Source organism: Ipomoea triloba, chromosome 12 (genome assembly GCF_003576645.1).
Source record: "Ipomoea triloba cultivar NCNSP0323 chromosome 12, ASM357664v1".
Classification (NCBI taxonomy): Eukaryota; Viridiplantae; Streptophyta; class Magnoliopsida; order Solanales; family Convolvulaceae; genus Ipomoea; species Ipomoea triloba.
The window spans coordinates 2,649,491-2,667,474 of NC_044927.1; the positions used below are offsets into that span (position 1 = coordinate 2,649,491).

General features: G+C 36.5%; 5 protein-coding genes across 11 annotated transcripts; 2 read left to right on the forward strand and 3 right to left on the reverse strand.

Moving 5' to 3' along the window:
- The first annotated feature begins 1,103 nt into the window (after window positions 1-1,103).
- Window positions 1,104-1,616, forward strand: LOC115998817. The gene has a single exon (XM_031238476.1). The coding sequence runs from the start codon at window positions 1,104-1,106 to the stop codon at window positions 1,614-1,616; it is 513 nt and encodes a 170-aa protein (XP_031094336.1).
- Window positions 1,617-6,465: 4,849 nt separating this feature from the next.
- LOC116000395 lies at window positions 6,466-7,613 on the reverse strand. The gene is made up of 2 exons (XM_031240475.1): window positions 7,375-7,613; window positions 6,466-6,840 (listed from the first exon to the last, which is right to left on the reverse strand). The coding sequence occupies exons 1-2, from the start codon at window positions 7,499-7,501 to the stop codon at window positions 6,557-6,559; spliced, it is 411 nt and encodes a 136-aa protein (XP_031096335.1). The 5' UTR covers window positions 7,502-7,613; the 3' UTR covers window positions 6,466-6,556.
- A 2,540-nt stretch (window positions 7,614-10,153) lies between these two features.
- On the forward strand, window positions 10,154-13,091 carry LOC115998943 (eukaryotic translation initiation factor 5-like). Of its 2 annotated transcripts, none has more exons than XM_031238611.1 (2): window positions 10,154-10,297; window positions 11,130-13,091. In XM_031238611.1, the coding sequence occupies exon 2, from the start codon at window positions 11,454-11,456 to the stop codon at window positions 12,795-12,797; it is 1,344 nt and encodes a 447-aa protein (XP_031094471.1). In that variant the 5' UTR covers window positions 10,154-10,297; window positions 11,130-11,453; the 3' UTR covers window positions 12,798-13,091. The 2 variants fall into 2 exon arrangements, with proteins under 2 accessions (XP_031094471.1, XP_031094472.1); XM_031238612.1 differs by having other exon boundaries at window positions 10,208-10,297; window positions 11,122-13,091.
- Window positions 13,092-13,165: 74 nt separating this feature from the next.
- LOC115998944 lies at window positions 13,166-15,630 on the reverse strand. 6 transcript variants are annotated; one of them, XM_031238618.1, is made up of 9 exons: window positions 15,596-15,609; window positions 14,907-14,982; window positions 14,587-14,813; window positions 14,389-14,460; window positions 14,197-14,264; window positions 13,953-14,112; window positions 13,761-13,841; window positions 13,579-13,674; window positions 13,166-13,424 (listed from the first exon to the last, which is right to left on the reverse strand). In XM_031238618.1, exons 3-9 carry the CDS (start codon window positions 14,728-14,730, stop codon window positions 13,332-13,334), a joined length of 714 nt encoding a protein of 237 aa, XP_031094478.1. In that variant the 5' UTR covers window positions 14,731-14,813; window positions 14,907-14,982; window positions 15,596-15,609; the 3' UTR covers window positions 13,166-13,331. The 6 variants fall into 6 exon arrangements, with proteins under 6 accessions (XP_031094478.1, XP_031094477.1, XP_031094479.1 ...); XM_031238617.1 differs by lacking the exon at window positions 15,596-15,609 and adding an exon at window positions 15,105-15,346; XM_031238619.1 differs by lacking the exon at window positions 15,596-15,609 and adding an exon at window positions 15,094-15,346 and having other exon boundaries at window positions 14,587-14,687.
- Window positions 15,631-17,129: 1,499 nt separating this feature from the next.
- LOC115998818 (dnaJ homolog subfamily C member 17-like) lies at window positions 17,130-17,735 on the reverse strand. The gene has a single exon (XM_031238477.1). The coding sequence runs from the start codon at window positions 17,733-17,735 to the stop codon at window positions 17,130-17,132; it is 606 nt and encodes a 201-aa protein (XP_031094337.1).
- Between the last annotated feature and the right edge of the window lie 249 nt (window positions 17,736-17,984).

Genomic DNA, 17,984 nt, shown 5'->3' on the forward strand with positions numbered 1-17,984 from the left:
AAATAATAATGCATCATCCATTTTGCTTTAAAAAAAAATAACAGAGTATGTTTATATCCTTAGAGATCATACGCATCCAATTAGCTAAAAGTACGGAGTTAATAATTACTAAAAAAATTTTTATAATCAACTAATACTTTTAGCTCATCAAACCAGCTAACCTAATCATTTATTAACTATCAGCTAGCGTAATCAGCTATATGTCATTTACTAAACACACTTTTCATAGAATTTTGTTTTAAAATAGTCTCAATTCTTTTTCACAAATCAAATAGTCATAGTTTTGGCATTCGGATCATGATCCTGCGAAGAACAACAAGACATGGGCTCCACACGCAATATAAGATTATAAGTTACCAAAAGAATGCGTTTTTCACTGGGGATTTCAAAAAAAAATGTAAACCCTTCCCTTTATACGGGGCGGTGGGTTCGAGCCTCAATGGAGGCAATACTAACTCTTGTGTTTTAACAGGTTGAGAAAGTAGTTGTGAACATATACTACATTGTAACAGAGTTAGTAGTATTAAAAAAAAAAAAAAAAAAAAAAAAAACAATGTAAACCCACACTTCCACGGTTCCACCGGACGCGGAGGCAGCACTCAACTAATCAACTTCCCACCTCCACCCCTTTTATTATTGTCAACTCCCCATCTCCCCTGTCAACCCATACCACATTTACAACTGGCTTGCCTTTTCAATTTCTTAATATTATCTCACCCCCCAAACACCCCTCTATATATCCCATCAAAACCACATCACTAACCATCCCCAACACAAAACTCTTGTTTGCCCACCTTTTCTACTCCTATTGCATTCTTGATTTCTCCTTCATTCCTCCTACATTTCCTTAGAGGTAAATCGCAAGTCATCGAAACAGTCTAACGAGATTGGCCTTAAAACTTTAGAATTTCTGTTCAAGAGTTTGCTTTTCTAGAGGAGATAAATCACGGGTTCTGGGCCCTTACATAAAAATCGCTAGAACAGGTAAATCGGGAGTTACACAAGCAGTCAGTCAGACTAATTCTAAACTCTCATAATTCCTGCTCAAAAATAGCCGGAAGAGATATCTTGGGTTCTATTGATTCTTTGTACGTTTTCTTGAAATGGGCAATTACGTTTCTTGCACCTTATCCGGGCCGGCAGGCAGGCACTCCAGCAAGGGTACAAAGGTAATTCTCCCCACCGGCGAAATACGCCATTTCTACGAGCCCACCAACGCGGCGGAGCTGATGCTGGAATCGCCGAACCACTTCGTTGTGAGCGCCAGGGGCTTACAGATGGGGCGGAGATTCTCCGCGCTCAACGCCGACGAAGATCTGGAGATGGGCGGCGTTTACGCCATGTTTCCCATGAAGCGGCTCAACTCCGCCGTCACCGCCGCGGATATGGGCGTTCTGTTCCTCGCCGCTAAAAGGGTGTCCCGTGGAAGTGTCAGAATACTGCCTGATCATCGGTTAATCAGAGACGGCGGCGACCAAGCTGGTGATTTGCCTAGGTTGAATTTGGATGAGTTGGAAGAGTTGTCGGCGCCGGAGTTCAAGCACCGGATGTCTATGTGCAGGTCGAAGAAGCCTATGTTAGAGACCATCGTGGAAGAACCAGTTTATTCCAGATGATCATTGGATTACTAATTCACTTTCTTTTTTTTTTGGGATTTTAGCAAAGAGGAAATTCAATTCATTCTTTAATTACTTTATTATAGTTTATACAGAGTAGATACTGGTGCCTTTTTTTTTTTTTTTTCCTGCACAAATTAATTGTCTAAAAATATGAAATTTACAGAGCAAGAATGTTTATTCACATACCTCTATAAAACTAGTATTTTGTAGGCAGGATGCGCGAAAATTTATGCCCAATATCAAAACATTAATAAATACAAATGATTAAAATTTATAATTCGAATTATATATACACAAATAATATATATATATATATATATATATATATATATATATATATATATATATATATATATATATATATATATATATATATTATACACACATATATGATTTACCATTCATAGAAATTTAATTAAAATATAATCAATCATTAAATTAATTATATAATGATTTTAATAAAATGATAGTTAAATAATAGAAAAAAGATATGGTAGATATAGGTGTATGGTAATAATGATGTAGTTAAAAGTAACGGTGTTATAACGGTGTAAGGGTAGTTTTGTATAATAAGAATGTAGTAGGGATAATTTTGTCTAGTTACATTGAAGTGTACAATATTTAAAGTAAAATGTATACATTTATTATCATACAAAAGGAGGGACATAAATCAAAGATATAACCTTGATTGAGACTTATTAAATTTTTAGATGTTTATTATTCTAACACATTGACAGAGTAAAATTTATTGTTAAATTTAACATCAAAACGATATTATTTTGAATCGTAACCCACATAATTATGTGGACCGTAATTTGCCAACAAATGACCAAAACAATTACTTTAATACATGATTATGGATGACTTCGCTCCTCCTCTATGATTGATGGACTAATCAGGCAATTCTTCGTTATTTTAAGAACAAAAATGCAATTAACCGAAAATAAGACAATTGGGTAATAAGTATCCAGCTCAATAATTGAGTCCGTCTTTTGGCCCAAAAGGAAAAGTTTGAAGGAGTTTTTATATCCATTGACATGTCCAGCCCAAAAAATAAAGTCCAATTTGCCCAATTGCAATTGTTATATCGTGGACCAAAATCTACATTACATATCGTAACTTTCATATGTGATGCTTTTAGTAGTGCTGGTTTTTTTTTGTGCAATTAAAAACAACTTTGAAACTACAAGTACATAATCTATTTATTACAGCTAATAAAATAAATATTTTAAGTCCACAATAAAAATTTGTTAATTTTCAACTAAATATCTTTTAAAATTATATCATAACCATGACACTTGTTCAAAACTGCATTTAAATATATGCAAACTAAATATAACCACAAAATTGTATTAATAAACAAGAAGTACGTAAGACTACTGAGCTAATAGCCTAATACAACAAGTTAAGCTGCATAAATTCAAAACATTAATTAACTTCATAAGGTATTGATATATATATATATCTAATTTATGAACTTCTAGCTTAAAATTTATTTACCTAAAGTTCATCTAAAATAAAAATATAATAATATTTGAACAGTTCTCTTTTCAGGAAAAAAAACAAACAAACAACAAAATAATAATAGACCATAGATAGTCAAGTAGCTTGTAATTCAATGATATCTCTGTGACTTCCAATAGCTCATCCAAATGGGAGATCACATTTCCGAACCCAAATACAAACAATAGACATTTTAAAATCTTTCGATATAATTAATGTTTAATAACTGGGTAAAATATATTAAATATAAATAGATCTAAATAGCAAGCAAATGTAAAGTTATGATTGTATAGTATAGATACGAATCTTGAAAAGGTCAACAATTAATATTAATTAAAATCATTCTTAATTAGGAGTTAATTAAGACAATAACGAGAGTTCTCAAGGGGTTGGTAGTTGACAAAAAAAAAAAAAAAACTAAAATTAATTTTTAAGAAAATTTCATGCACCAAAGAGACTATAGATGTATGAACTCACACTGTACCATTAAATAAGCATGACTATAAATACAGAAGGATACCCCAAAGTAAGGGATATCAGTACAACCGTAAATGCAGAAAATAAAGGCTAACCAAACAGACTAAGCCTATGTATAGATTTAATCTGTAACACGCCCCCGCAAGATGGCGGCACCATCAACGACGCCAATCTTGGAACGAAAAGCCAGAAACGGACGACGAGAGAGAGGCTTCGTAAGTAAGTCCGCCACTTGATCAGATGAGCGAATATGCTGAACCCGCAAGGAACCACCCTCAACACGCTCACGAACAAAGAAGTAGTCAAGGACAACATGTTTCATTCGAGAATGAAACACCGGATGTTTACAAACATAAACATCACTCATATTGTCAGCAAACAAAGTAGGTGGCTGAAGCAAGCGAACACTGAGCTCACGAAGAAGACTTTCAATCCAAATACCCTCAGCCGCGGCATTAGCAACATCACGAAATTCAGCCTCAGTAGAGGAGCGAGAAACAGACCGCTGACGAGCGAATTTCCAGGACACCACATTCGCCCCCAAAAAAACAACATACGCAGTAGTGGAACGCCCACCGCTGTCAAGGCTACCCCAGTCAGAGTCGGAGTAAATAGACAGACTCAACGACACACCACGCCTAAGGAACAACCCAAAATGCAAGGTCCCCTACAAATACCGAAAAATCCTCTTTACCGCCTGCCAATGGTGAATAGCAGGAGAATGCATGAATTGAGATAGGCGATTAACGGCAAACGCAATGTCCGGCCGAGTGAAACCCAAATACTGTAGGACACCAACCGCTCTACGATACAGACCACCATCAACCGTGGAGTCATTTGCAACCAGACCACTAGCGGCAGGTTCCATAGCGGTAGCTACGTCCTTCGCCTCCATCATCTGAAACTGCTCAAGAACATCAACAATATATTGAGACTGACTTAGAAAAAAACCATTGGGCGTAGAAATGACCTGCACTCCTAAGAAATGATGTAAGGCACCCATATCTTTCAAAGCAAACCTATCAGAAAGCTTGCGAATAAATCCACCAAGAAAAGCATTGTCATTACCCGTGATGACAATGTCATCAACATAGACTAGAAAGAACATAACAACATGACCCTCATGGTAAACAAATAATGACGTGTCAGCCACAGACCGAACACAACCACACTCCAATAGAAAAGTAGACAACGCCAAGTACCAAGCCCGAGGCGCTTGTTTAAGACCATATATAGCCTTCTTAAGACGACATACGTGATCAGGAAAGCGAGAATCAATAAAGCCTGCAGGCTGCTCCATATAAACCTGTTCAGACAACAAACCATTCAAAAAGGCATTATTTATGTCTAATTGACGAACAGACCAACCACTGGATAACGCAATAGTCAATATAATACGAACAGTAACCGGCTTAACAACCGGACTAAAAGTCTCAAAATAATCACGCCCTTCTTTTTGCAAAAAACCTTTGGCTACCAAATGTGCCTTGAATCGCTCTACCGAGCCATCAACTCGCCTCTTAACCCGGATATCCATTTGCAGTGAATCAGACGATGACTAGCACGTGGTACCAACTCCCACGTCCCCAATCGAACTAAAGCATCAAATTCATCACACATAGCCTGCCTCCACCTGTCATCACGCATAGCCTGGGTAACCGTACGAGGCTCAAGAGCGAGTGGCATGGGATGGACAGTTGTTATATTCACAAATTGGTCACCATAGTACCGGGAATTCGGTTTCCGTATCTGTGCTGGTCGGCCAGAAGCAGCCGGTAAATCAGGGGCAGTGGCTGGGGATACTGAAAGAATGGGAACGGAGGCGGCTGGCTGTTCAGCTGAACTGGACTCCGACACAGTGGGGCTAGAGGTGGTTCGGGAGAGATTAGGAGCGGGAGAGGAAGAGGGAGTATGATCAGATTTAGGGACTGCAGGAACAGACCTAGAAGAATTAGAGATATCATCCGAACTAGATGGTGAAACAACCGGTATAGACGGAGTAAGGACTGGCAAAACTGGAGGCAATGAGGGGGGAATAGAAGTTGAGGTTGAAGTAGTAGACACCGACCCCCTAGACAACCCCGACTCAAGAAAAGGAAAAACCCCATCCACAAATCGAACGTGTCGGGACAAATAGATACGACCGGATTGTGGGTCCAAACACTTGTAAGCCGACTGACTCAAAGAATACCCCAAAAATACACAAGGAATTGATTTTGGGTGGAGTTTAGTAGACACATAAGGTTTTAGCCACGGAAAACACAAGCACCCAAAAGGACGGATTTTAGACAAATTAGGATCGCGACCAAACAATTTTTGAAATGGAGACAAATTACCAAGTATAGGCGTAGGCATGCGGTTAATAAGATAAACGGCCGTTTGAAAGGCAAAAACCCAGTAGGATTGGTGCAACCCAGCAAAGTGAAGAAGGGACAAACCTGTCTCTACAATATGTCGATGATGCCTCTCAACTGGACCATTATGTCGAAGGGAAGAAGAAAAAAAAAAATTCAGAAGGATTTTTGACGGACAGAAAAAAAAATATTCCTAATTGGCTCTGATACCATATGGATATATGAACTCACACTGTACCATTAAACAAGCATGACTATAAATACAGAAGGATACCCCAAAGTAAGGGATATCAGTACAACCGTAAATGCAGAAAATAAAGGCTAACCAAACAGACTAAGCCTATGTATAGATTTAATCTGTAACAGAGACAAAACTGTGATAATTAAAAAATTAATTTAAAATTTTTTTGACAAGGAAAATTACAACCATTGTTTGATAGTGTGTATTCGATAAATCATACTTAGTAGTAGCTCGTAAATTACACTGGAAAGATTCTGTGTAGCAGACTGGATTAAGAGAATTGACAAGAATTAAATTAATATTTATCCACATCCAATTAATTACAATCATTATTGTGTAATGTTACTGGCAAATACAATTTATTAGAGAGTGAAATGAATAAAGATTGAAGTAAGATAAAGGCAGAAAGAACAGCCCAAAATAGTTAACCCAATATTCCCACCAACATTACAAACAAGTTGCAGTAATGCAGACATGGCCGCCATCTTCTTCTTGCGGGTGTGCTTGCAGCAGTCATTGATGGCAATATTGTAATTCCACCCAAACTCGCTCTCCAAACATCTCTCCAGTCTCTCCTTCACCCTCACTTCTTCTATTCTTTCCCTCAACACTCTCAAATTCGCATCCCTTATAGGCCCTCCCCTCCCTGCATATATAAAAGACCTTATAATCCAGTGACATAAATTTGTGCGAAAGATTGTGCCAGTTTCAATCAAATAATATCATACAGGTTTCTTAATTGTTCTTAGCTAGTTGTTTTAATCGTAACTTTTAACGATTGCATCATGCACCCCTAATTCTTCAAAAATTACAGTTTTAACCTTTAAAGAAATAAAACCGTTGACAATGAACAATTGAGAGACAAAAATGTATTTTCAAGTATATATATGTATGATGCTGTTGTGTTTATTACTGATTGCTGTATACACCCATAATTTTTCAAACAGTTTTAACCTATGAAGGAATAAAACCGCTAACAATGAACAATTGAGAGACAAAAATGTATTTTTAAGTATATGTACGATGCTGTTGTGTTCATTACCGCTTGCAGTATACACCCCTAATTCTTTAAAAAATTACAGTTTTAACCTTTAAAGAAATAAAACCGCTAACAATGAACAATTGAGAGACAAAAAATGTATTTTTAAGTATATATGTATGATGCTGTTGTGTTTATTACCTTCTTCTGATCTGTAGCTCCGAGCACGGATTTTGAGCGACGAACGGCGAGGTCGGGGCCTATTTCCGGCAGACGGCGGCGGTGAGGCTGTTGAGAGAGATATTGAACAAGAAGGTGGTGATGCCATGTGTCTCCCACGTTGAGAAAACGAATGTTAATTGGTTTAATTTGTGTTGGGAACCAGAAAGTGATGGAGAAGATTATATAGAGAAGCTAAGGATGAAGTTGAAGCGGTAGCAGCTGGAGAAAACGTTAGTGATGTGACATGTTAGGAAGTTTGGTCGAAGATCGAAGAATGTTATAGTGTTTGGTATGGCTCGTTAATAATAACGCAGGAGATAAATTGCAAACTGTTTTATAGTTTGGCTTTTGCTATTCAAACCCAAACTATTTTATTTTCTATACAAATAAAACACCTAACTATTCCACTTTAAAAAAAAACACTTAACTATTATTTCACCTTTACAAGAAAGTATATATTGTCTTTTTGCCAAAGACCTTGTGGTCAAGCGGCAGCCGATCTACATTCTTATATAGAAGGGAGTGGGTTTGAACCTTAGTGGAGTAATTTGTTGACTCTTTGTGCTTCAGTAGGCAAGAAGGAATGTTTTGTGTTTTTTACTTTCCCGGGTTAGTTCTAAGCCCATAAGACCCCGCCCTTAGACCCACTGCAAAGGTAAACTGTGAGTCACGCAATCAACCTACTAGTCAAATCATAGACTTCATGTGCGCACAAGACAACCAATTCAGGCCTTCCAACATCTTGTCCCTTTTTCCTATACATGTTTTTAGTGGGATCCTAATCTTACCCTCACCTTTAAAAAATGGGTGACAAGAAAAAATCACAACTACCTCATTATATATGTGCACTAGATAAATATTGTTCGTAAGTTATTTATTAAAAAAAATAAATGTCGAACCCAAATAAATTAGGTGGGTAGAACCGTCAAAACGGACTTAGTCCGTCGGGACTAGGTCATCTAGACCCGCGAAAAGGACGGGACGGGTTTTGATATTTTAGCCTCGTATTTTGGCAACTTGCCCCACCTAGACCGCGGGCTTGGCGGGGTGGTGGGGCTCCACCAAATATATAATAAAAATTATAAAAATAAATAAATGTTACAATTGCAAATTTACAATATTAAATTTGTTGTGTCAACTTGATTATATTACTAACACTTGTGTGTGTCTATATATATATATATATATATATATATATATATATATATATATTTCATTCAAATCCCGGATGCTATTAAAATGAGGAGTTATAATCTTTTCCTCTAAATGTACTTAATAATCAAAACATAGTCTCCCGACTAGAAATATTGAATTTTAGGCTTAAAAAGATTTTATAGACTTAAAAATAATTATAAAAGAGGACAAATTGGTGGTAAGTAGTAAGACTAATTCAATCCATTTGTCACCAGAAGATCAATGAGGACAAATGTTGTTGAATACTATATAGAATAGTTGATAATTGATGTCAAATAAAGAGAAATTAAATAATTAAAACATCAAATTAAAAGTAATGGGTTAAGTTCATATAAAATATATAGATAAATAGATATGGACAAAACATGATTTATATGTTGTTGCTTTGAAATTCAACTTCAAACCGCGTGGCCGCAGGCTGCAGCCTAATAATCCTTTTCAAGCATGCTCAACTTTTGTCTTCTCTAACCCTATCTTTCATCTTTGACTTCCAAAAAATATTGTGATGGATGAATATTAGTTTGTAATTTTAGATTTTAGTTTAAATTTATTTAAAGATATATGTTAAACATTAATATGGCAATATGTATCTATGTCGCTACTATTCAGATTCATCATATTAATTAAGAGTTAAGAGATGATAAAGACCAAAGATTAAATGGAAGGACTTGAGAAGCAGACAAAATCGACGACTTTAAACAACCATTTTCATTAAGGTTTTTTTTTAAAAAAAAAAAAAAACAATGCAATAAACTATAAATATATTACAGTTAAGTAGTAAATACTATCTCTTGCTAAAAAAATTCTCCATGTATGATCAAGAAGAAAAAGAAATGCATATTCACCTTCAATATTATTTATTTAAATATAATATAATATTCATAATAAATTAATTTAATTATAAATATATACAAGTATTACACTAATTCTTCATTATATTAAAGACAAAATTGCAATTAACCCTTAAATGAGACAAATGGGAAATAAGTATCCAGCCCAACAAATGTGGCACTGTGGCCCAAGAGGAAAAGTATAAAGAAGCTATCATCTGTTGGCATGTCTAGCCCAATAAATGAGGTCCAATCTGTCAAGTAGACCTTGAACAGCCCAACTAGAATTTTTCGGCAATTTATATCATGGACTAGGATCCACGTAGCATTGTGGACCTTTTAATAAAAATGATTAGGTACAGAATTCATACTTGTAAGATATAGAATTTCATAACATAAGAAACATCATTGTTATATTTTGTATAAAATAAAATTGTATTCTTTTTTATATCAATTTTACACATAATATAATATAATACAACTTCATTAAGAATGCTTTGAGTAGAGCGATTAAAATGGCAAATTATTCTAACTACATTATCTCTCTTTTAAAGGCATCCTTAACCAACCGTTATATAGAAAATTTCAACAAATTCATGAAAAAAAGAAAGAAAAAAAAGTACACACAATTCAAGGGACAACACGTGGAAAGATCGCATGGATGATGAGTCACTACGTGAATCGCACACGGAAATGGAAAAGGAAAAGAATCGACGGCTGTGATGAAATCAATCAAGGGGGATAGCTTGGAGGAGAAATCCCTATATAAAGAAACGCTAGGCCATCTCAAGTACCCTCCAACTATAAAAACCTAGTACCCTTCCCCCATCTGTCTCCTCAACGGAAAGGCTGCGCCTTATCTGTATATATATATATAGGTAATGCTTCGATTCTTCTCTTCTACTTCTTGCTTTTTAATACATTTTGATCGTGAAGCTCTTCTGTATTCTATGTTAGATCTTAGTCTTTTCCTGTTAATTCCAATGGATTAAGCATTTCGATCTGTGTCTATTAGATGTTTGTGAATTTGTATAATGAAAGACTGTTTCGATAATCTGAGATGTAGATGCGTCTAGTTACGAGGTTGATGATTTGATTGATTATGAGGTTTATGCTCTAGACTATAGCGGGATGATGCTGTTATATCACGGATGATTCTTCTGATCTGTTGTTGTGCTTTGTCTTGTTTGTTTTAAGTATTTGATATTGATAGATTCGGACTTAGAACTATCCAGAGACGAATTATACATTAAACGGAATTGAGTTTAAGTGACTAGTAATTAATTTTACATTCTTTGATTTGTATAGTATTTGTCTGCGTTGTAACTTGTAAAGATGGAAAAATGATAATTGAATGTTTAATTTGAACAGGATTTATCCAAGATGTATAGTTAGAAATATGCCAAATGAATGTTTATTTGTTGTGTGATTGTCAGGATTCAAGATGGATGATTCATTTCATTGATGATGCATTTAATAATCAATAAATGTTTTTTTTTCAATGAATTTTGATAGTACCTTATTAATTCCCGATTGAATTAAAAAGTATGAAAATTCCAAAAATTTTGAGTTGTAAAAAAGAACTAAAATATTGACTGTTAAAGCCTAATTTGATACCTCTGGACTCAAGTTATTATCCTTCTTGTTGCCTATCTACTCTTCCTTGGTTTTATTTGTATTTTGGTTTTTAACTCTTGTGCAGTTTTGCAGGTTGCATCTGCTTCTTGTCCAGTTCTTTGTGTTGTAGTGTGTTGAAGTTGAAGTTCCTTTTATGTCCGAACAAGCCATTCTCTATTTGGGGGTGATTGGGCTGCTTGGAAAATATTGCCCTAAGTCAAGAGAGAAGAGCCCTCATTTTTCTGATATGATTGAATGTATGCATCTTGAGCCATTTCAGGAGCATTTAGATTTTTCTGATCACATCAAGGCGCAACAAACCAGGATTTTTGTGCTGGAAAACCCCTTGAAAGCTTCTCCGTGTTGGAACCCATCTGCTACTTCCTGACATTTTTAGTATTTTGCATTGAAGTAAATATGGCTTTGCAGAATATAGGTGCCAGCAACAGTGATGATGCCTTCTACAGGTACAAGATGCCCAGGATGATTACCAAGATAGAGGGTCGTGGGAATGGCATCAAGACTAATATTGTGAACATGGTTGATATTGCCAAAGCTTTGGCTAGGCCACCTGCCTATACTACGAAATATTTTGGTTGTGAGCTTGGGGCACAATCAAAATTTGATGAAAAAACTGGTACTTCACTTGTCAATGGAGCTCATGACACTTCAAAACTTGCTGGTCTTCTTGAAAACTTCATTAAGAAGTATGTTCAGTGCTATGGGTGTGGAAACCCTGAAACAGAGGTCATTATTACAAAAAGTCAGATGATCCAACTGAAATGTGCTGCTTGTGGTTTTGTTTCTGATGTGGACATGAGGGACAAGCTTACTTCTTTTATTCTAAAGAATCCACCTGAAGCCAAAAAGAGCTCGAAGGATAAGAAGGCAATGAGGAGGGCTGAGAAGGAGCGACTGAAGGAAGGAGAGGCAGCTGATGAGGAGATGAAGAAGCTGAAGAAGGAAACAAAGAAAAAGGTTTCTTCCAAGGATGCTGCAGTGAAAACTAGCTCTAAAAAGAAACCTAGTGGTTTGGATGGTGATCATGCTTCCCCACCAAGAAACCATGTTAATGAGGAACAAGAGGATGATGATAACGATGATGACGATGTGATGTGGCAAACTGACACATCAATGGAAGCTGCACGCCAACGCATCCAAGAGCAGCTAAATGCGGTAACGGCTGATATGGTTATGCTTTCAACAGATGACACAGAGAAGCCCAAGACTAAGAAGGGTCATGGAAGTCCAAAAGCTGCTTCTCCACCATCTGAGGAGCATTCCAACGAAAAAGATGGCCTCTCCTCTCATGAGAGGCTTGTTGAGGAATTGAAGAACAATTTGAAGAAAGGAATCACTGCCAGCCAATTTCTATCTGTTCTAGGAGTACTCGCTGGGACTCCCCAAGAAGTCATGATTGCCTTGTATGAGTCGCTCTTGGATGGTGTTGACAAGGGGTATGCCAAGGCAATTGTCAAAAAGAAGGGCTATCTCGTTGCTGCCCTTTCTCAAAGTGAAGGGTCACAACTGTTTTTGCTGAAAGGGATTGAAGATTTCTGTGGAAAATCCAACCCTGCTGCCGTGAAAGAAATTGCATTGGTTTTGAAAGCGTTGTATGATGCTGATATTTTGGAGGAAGAATATATAGTTAAATGGTATAATGAAGGTCTTAAGGGCAACAAGGACTCTCCAGTTTGGAAGAATGCTAAACCTTTTATTGAATGGCTTCAAAGTGCGGAGTCTGAATCTGAGGAGGAATGATATCTTCAGCATTATCATCATATCAAGCGAAATGATATCATCATATCAAGCGATATAAATGTTGCTCCCGAATTATAGATTCCCCACTTTTTACCCACCTCATTTAGAGGTGTTATATGCTTTCTTTGTATTCCTGTTTCATGTGTCTGCCCTCGTTGCGTCTGGACATGCGATCTGGTTGTGTTTTATGAAATTTGGTCTTGTTTTGTGTTGTGGGTTCGTAGATTTGTTATATTGTTGCATGTGCTTCCTATATTAGTTGTTTCAGTCTACCAATATACGCATTTCCTTAAATACATGTCTTGTTACTTTGCTTGGGTTTGCTTTCACCTAAACTTTTATGTATCAAAAGAGAGGAAAAAAGATCATTCCATCGAGCCCTCTTGCTGAAACATTGAAGATCAAATAGCTAGTAAACAATCTGAGGATTATGAGGGGTGAGGAGTGGCTATACAATTTCTAGAACTGAAGAAGGTTAATAAGTCAATTAAGTCCCGGTTCAATGGTCAAGTGTCTTGTTTGTAGTTGCAGTTGTCAATGAACATGTACGAGGTGTGGCCGATGCTGTTGTAATGGTGGTGGTTCATTTCTTTCATCTGTCGTTGTAGTGTCGGAGTCACGAGCATCCTAAAACATACCAAAGAACGTACTATAAAGATCAATACGCTGTTCTTACTGTAGTCTACTATGTAGTTACCAAGTCAACAGCTAAACCTAAAAACTTGATTTGAATTCAATAATCTATAAAAAGTATTGCCTTGGAAGGAAGAACACTTCATACTTGGCTGGCCTGACGTTGAAGTCTATGCCTAATTGCCTGAAAAGCCTTCACGGTGATGTATATTGGCGTCAGAATTCCAATACTCAGCATCACTAACTGCAAAACATGTCAATAAAGTTTCACATGTTGCCTTTTACAATTGGCATAAATATTCTTTTCAAAGACCAAAATACATAACTTACATCAAGCAATGCGACGGAGTGATCTCCCACAACAGTAATGATAATTGGAAGAGTATGACGAAACATCAGAAGCATTGTAAACTGCATACACAACACAACATAATAGTTAATACCATGTGTGAATTGAAGGATACAAAACACCGCAGCAGATAAACAAAATACTATGTGGAGGGGAAGAAAGAGAGGGAGTACAGTTATGGCAACTAATCGACAGTATATCAAGCTTCTCGGAGCATGCTCTGAGTACTCATCAAAATCTGGGTCCATAGAATTGCGGTTTGTAGAAAACATTGCTCTGAATTCAAGATTGTTAAGCCCTTCCCTGGAAATCTCCCAATGTCCTCTGAAACCTCTGTTCAGATAACCACAAGAATGATACCAATCAGCAAGAGACCGAAAACCCTTCTAAGCCAATATAGGCATTATGTGTGTGTACCTCAAGTTCATTGGGATCCCACCGCAATGCAACAAAGGCGGTGGCACTGTATAACTCGGCTTGTATGGCTGCACACTCAAGTTCATACATACAAACACAAACTTAGACCAATCTTCACAATTAGTATTGGTTCAAACATGGGGAAAAAAAGCTTAGGAAAAGAGTAAAATCAAGCCAAAGACAAGACCATACCTGGCAGCAAATTTCACATACATTGTCACCCTTCTCATTACACCACTTCTGAACACATTCATGGTGGGCATACTACATATCAAGCGAGAGACAAAAGATCACGTTAAAGATGATTCATGTGCCTAAATCCAAGAAATATGGCATCCACTATAACAATTCGATCAAACAAACGAACTAACAACAAACCTAGCTAGCTACCTTTAGGCTTCCCCGGCAAGAGCAGGGTATGTCCATTCGACAATCTTCATCTTCGTCGTGGCAAATCCTACACTCTACCAATTCTGCCGGTGATGATGATCCTACATTAATGTCCATCCTATGGGAATTAAAATCAGTACTCATATCTTCACCCGGGGACGAGGAATGCTGCAACGAGTTTCTACACTGGATAGCCTCTTCAAGGCTGGATTCGGTCAGCAACCGGTCTACCAGTAACACAAAATGGTCTCCCATTCTTCAAACCAATACAGACTAGAAAACAGTGGTTTTCCAAAGGATTTTGGGAAAGAAAAACATACACTTATGTCAAATCTCTGTCAAATAACTCCTTCTATGAATGCTCAAAAGTCAAAAGTAACCCACAATTAACTCATCCTGCATCACAAACAGATGATATGTAAATTTGTTAATGCAAAAAGCTTGAAACCAATTAACCATAGTTACAAAAATATCAACCAAAATTAATGAAAAATCATATCATATAACTCAAACTTGACCATGGAGTACTAGAAAAGGAAAGCCTGCCAATGAATGAAGAGGTCTGAATCAAGTAGTTTAAATTGAGAAACTGTTTAGAACTTTTCCTTATGGCGACTCTTAAACTAACAAAAGTGAAAGAAAAAGGGATTGGCATCTAGGAGCTACAGTATCCGATGGATTAAAGAACAAAACTTTACATCAGAATCACATAAAAGGATGAAAAAGCAGCAATACCCAGACTTTTTCAAGGGACAAAAAATGCAAAAGAACCACAATTCTTTATGTCAACGAAAAAGGGAAATACAAGGGCAACCCCAACCAGGTTATCAAGGGTACAAGTTCAACTCCCAACGGGAATGGCCTATTTGCCTTGGCCTTCCTGGTGGTTTTTGCCAGATAGGGTCATAAGGCTATTAACCTGGTAGCTCGCAATGCTACAAGTTCACTCTCAACGGGAGCAGCTTTTTTGATAGTCTTTTGCCGACTAAAGTTATAAGGCGAGATTTACCTAGTGCATACCATCGGTAGTGACGGAAATACAACAAACAACAACGAATTGAAAGGTCAATGACTTGAAATTGTGCATGGGAAACAAGGAAAGTTGGAATAACTGATGAGAATGGATAATAATTAAGGGAAAGGAAGACTTACAAGAAAGGCATTGGTTTGGGATAACAGCATTGAAAGAGAAGGAATCTAGTGGAAGCCTAACCCAGGCTTCTACTCTTTCTTCCCCATTCCTTCCTTCTTCTGTGCATTACGTATCTATCACTGCGTTTCTCTTCTCAAGAAATATTATTGCATGCATGCATCTTTTGATGTTCATCTGACATTGCTATTTTTAATTATATCATATCGACTGTTGTGGCTCAAAATTATCAGAGCAAATGTATAAACACCCATTAAAGATGATAGTGAAAGAAGTATTGATGGCAATGGATACAATTGTTGAGCCAATCCGAGTTTCTGAGTCCTGACTTCTGTAACAAAATTAGGCAAAGATTTGCAAGCTGATGCTTGGGGAAGTGAATTCTAACATAGCAGCATCTTTAATGTTCATCGATACAACCATGAATAAAATAAAAATAAAGATTTAAAAAAAAAAAAAAACATTCGGGTCCAACATGATATGTGAATGTGGTAAATCATGATAATTTAGTTGTCCATTATATAAAAAAATTAATGTTTGGTATCCACAAAGAGCCCACCCTATAATTAAGGGTAATATAAATATTGTAGCTGTTAAGGCTCGATTTTAGCATTGTTCATAATCAGTCACCCATAAATTAACTGAACTACTCGTACGAATGAGAGTGACAAATTAGTGGATGAACAAGGTTCAATTGAAGTCCTCTAATATATATGTATAAGCTATAGACATTGTCACTATATCTATATATTTAACCATTATATTTTTAAAGTGCGAGTAATTACTTTTTTAATTTGAAGAGTAATTTGTTATTAAAGAAACCTTGATACAGCATTCCATACATACTTTATTATGATCTACTCTTTCCGTCTCATTTTGTGTATCCAGTTCGGTTAATGATGTTTGACTGAATTATTTATAATTTAATTTTTCATAATATTAAGTTTAGAGTTAGTATATGAAATTTATATATTTAGAAACTACATTAAAAATACTATTAAATACAAAAAATTAATTTTAAAAATTATAAGTAAATACTAATGAAAACCAGCAAATAATAAAGAATTAGTTTGACTAATAAATAGTAAGGATGACAAATAAAATGAAACAGAAGAACATAAGATATTATACCCAAAGATAGTGTATTCGTGCATCGCATGGATAACATGCTTAGTTATAATAATGAATCATGATCTATAATGCAATGTGGATCATGAAGTGAGAGTACGTAATTATGATGAGTCCAAACCTTCTGATCTATAACTGAGAGTAAATTTGGGGTTGAGAAAATGATAAATGTGGCCATTATCTGCTCTGTTCGAAGTTAAAATTCAATTCATTATTCTTCAATTCTTTGCGTTAATGGTAAATCTGTTCGAAATTAATTTCTTTTTCAATTTCCATTTCCATTAGTACTCATTTTTTGCCTCTCAGCAGCCCTTCTCATATTCCGTAACACTAAATCTTCGTACGCCTGAAACCTTTCAAGACTCTTCCACGGTCCATCTTCGTTCTCTTCCTTCCAACGCGGCGGCATAGGCGGAGTAGCGGCGGCGCGTCTTCTTTTAGCATACATGGAAGCTAATTCCTCTTCCTGTTTTCTCTTATGCTTCGCACGAATTTCTGCAATTTCCTCCCGCAGTTTCTTCCAGATACGTTCTTCTTCTTCTTCTTTTCCCGTTTTTTCATGATCTGACATCATCTCCGCTCTTTCGAGATCTGACATCATCTTCTCACGCTTCGCATCATTGGTAGACTTGCGTTTCGTCGTCCGACGGAGCAGATCGTCGAACTGTTTCCTGGCCTTCTCATCCTTGAGAATCTCGTAGGAGGCCTTCAGTTTCTGAAAGCAGGTTTGTGCATTAGGATCATTAGGTCTTTTGTCAGGATGTAACTCCAAAGCTTTTATACGGTAGGCTTTAGCTATCTCTTTATCGGAAAGTTTGGCTCCAACTTCGCCGGGGGGTAAACCTAAAACTGCATAATGATCGCAATTCATACTCAGAGACAGTTTTCCGACCGTTGATAATGTTGATTGTATGACTATTGAGGGAGAAAGGGAGAATCTAGAAAGAATATCGATATGGTTGCTGAATATAGTTTGTCCTCTCCTCGCGTATGGAATCTATTAATATATATTTTGGATTAGCAACCCTACCAGGAATAGGAATCCCAGATTGACTCATATTAGGAATCCTTGTTATATGGGAATAGGAAGCCCAATTCTACTTACATTATGAATAATAAA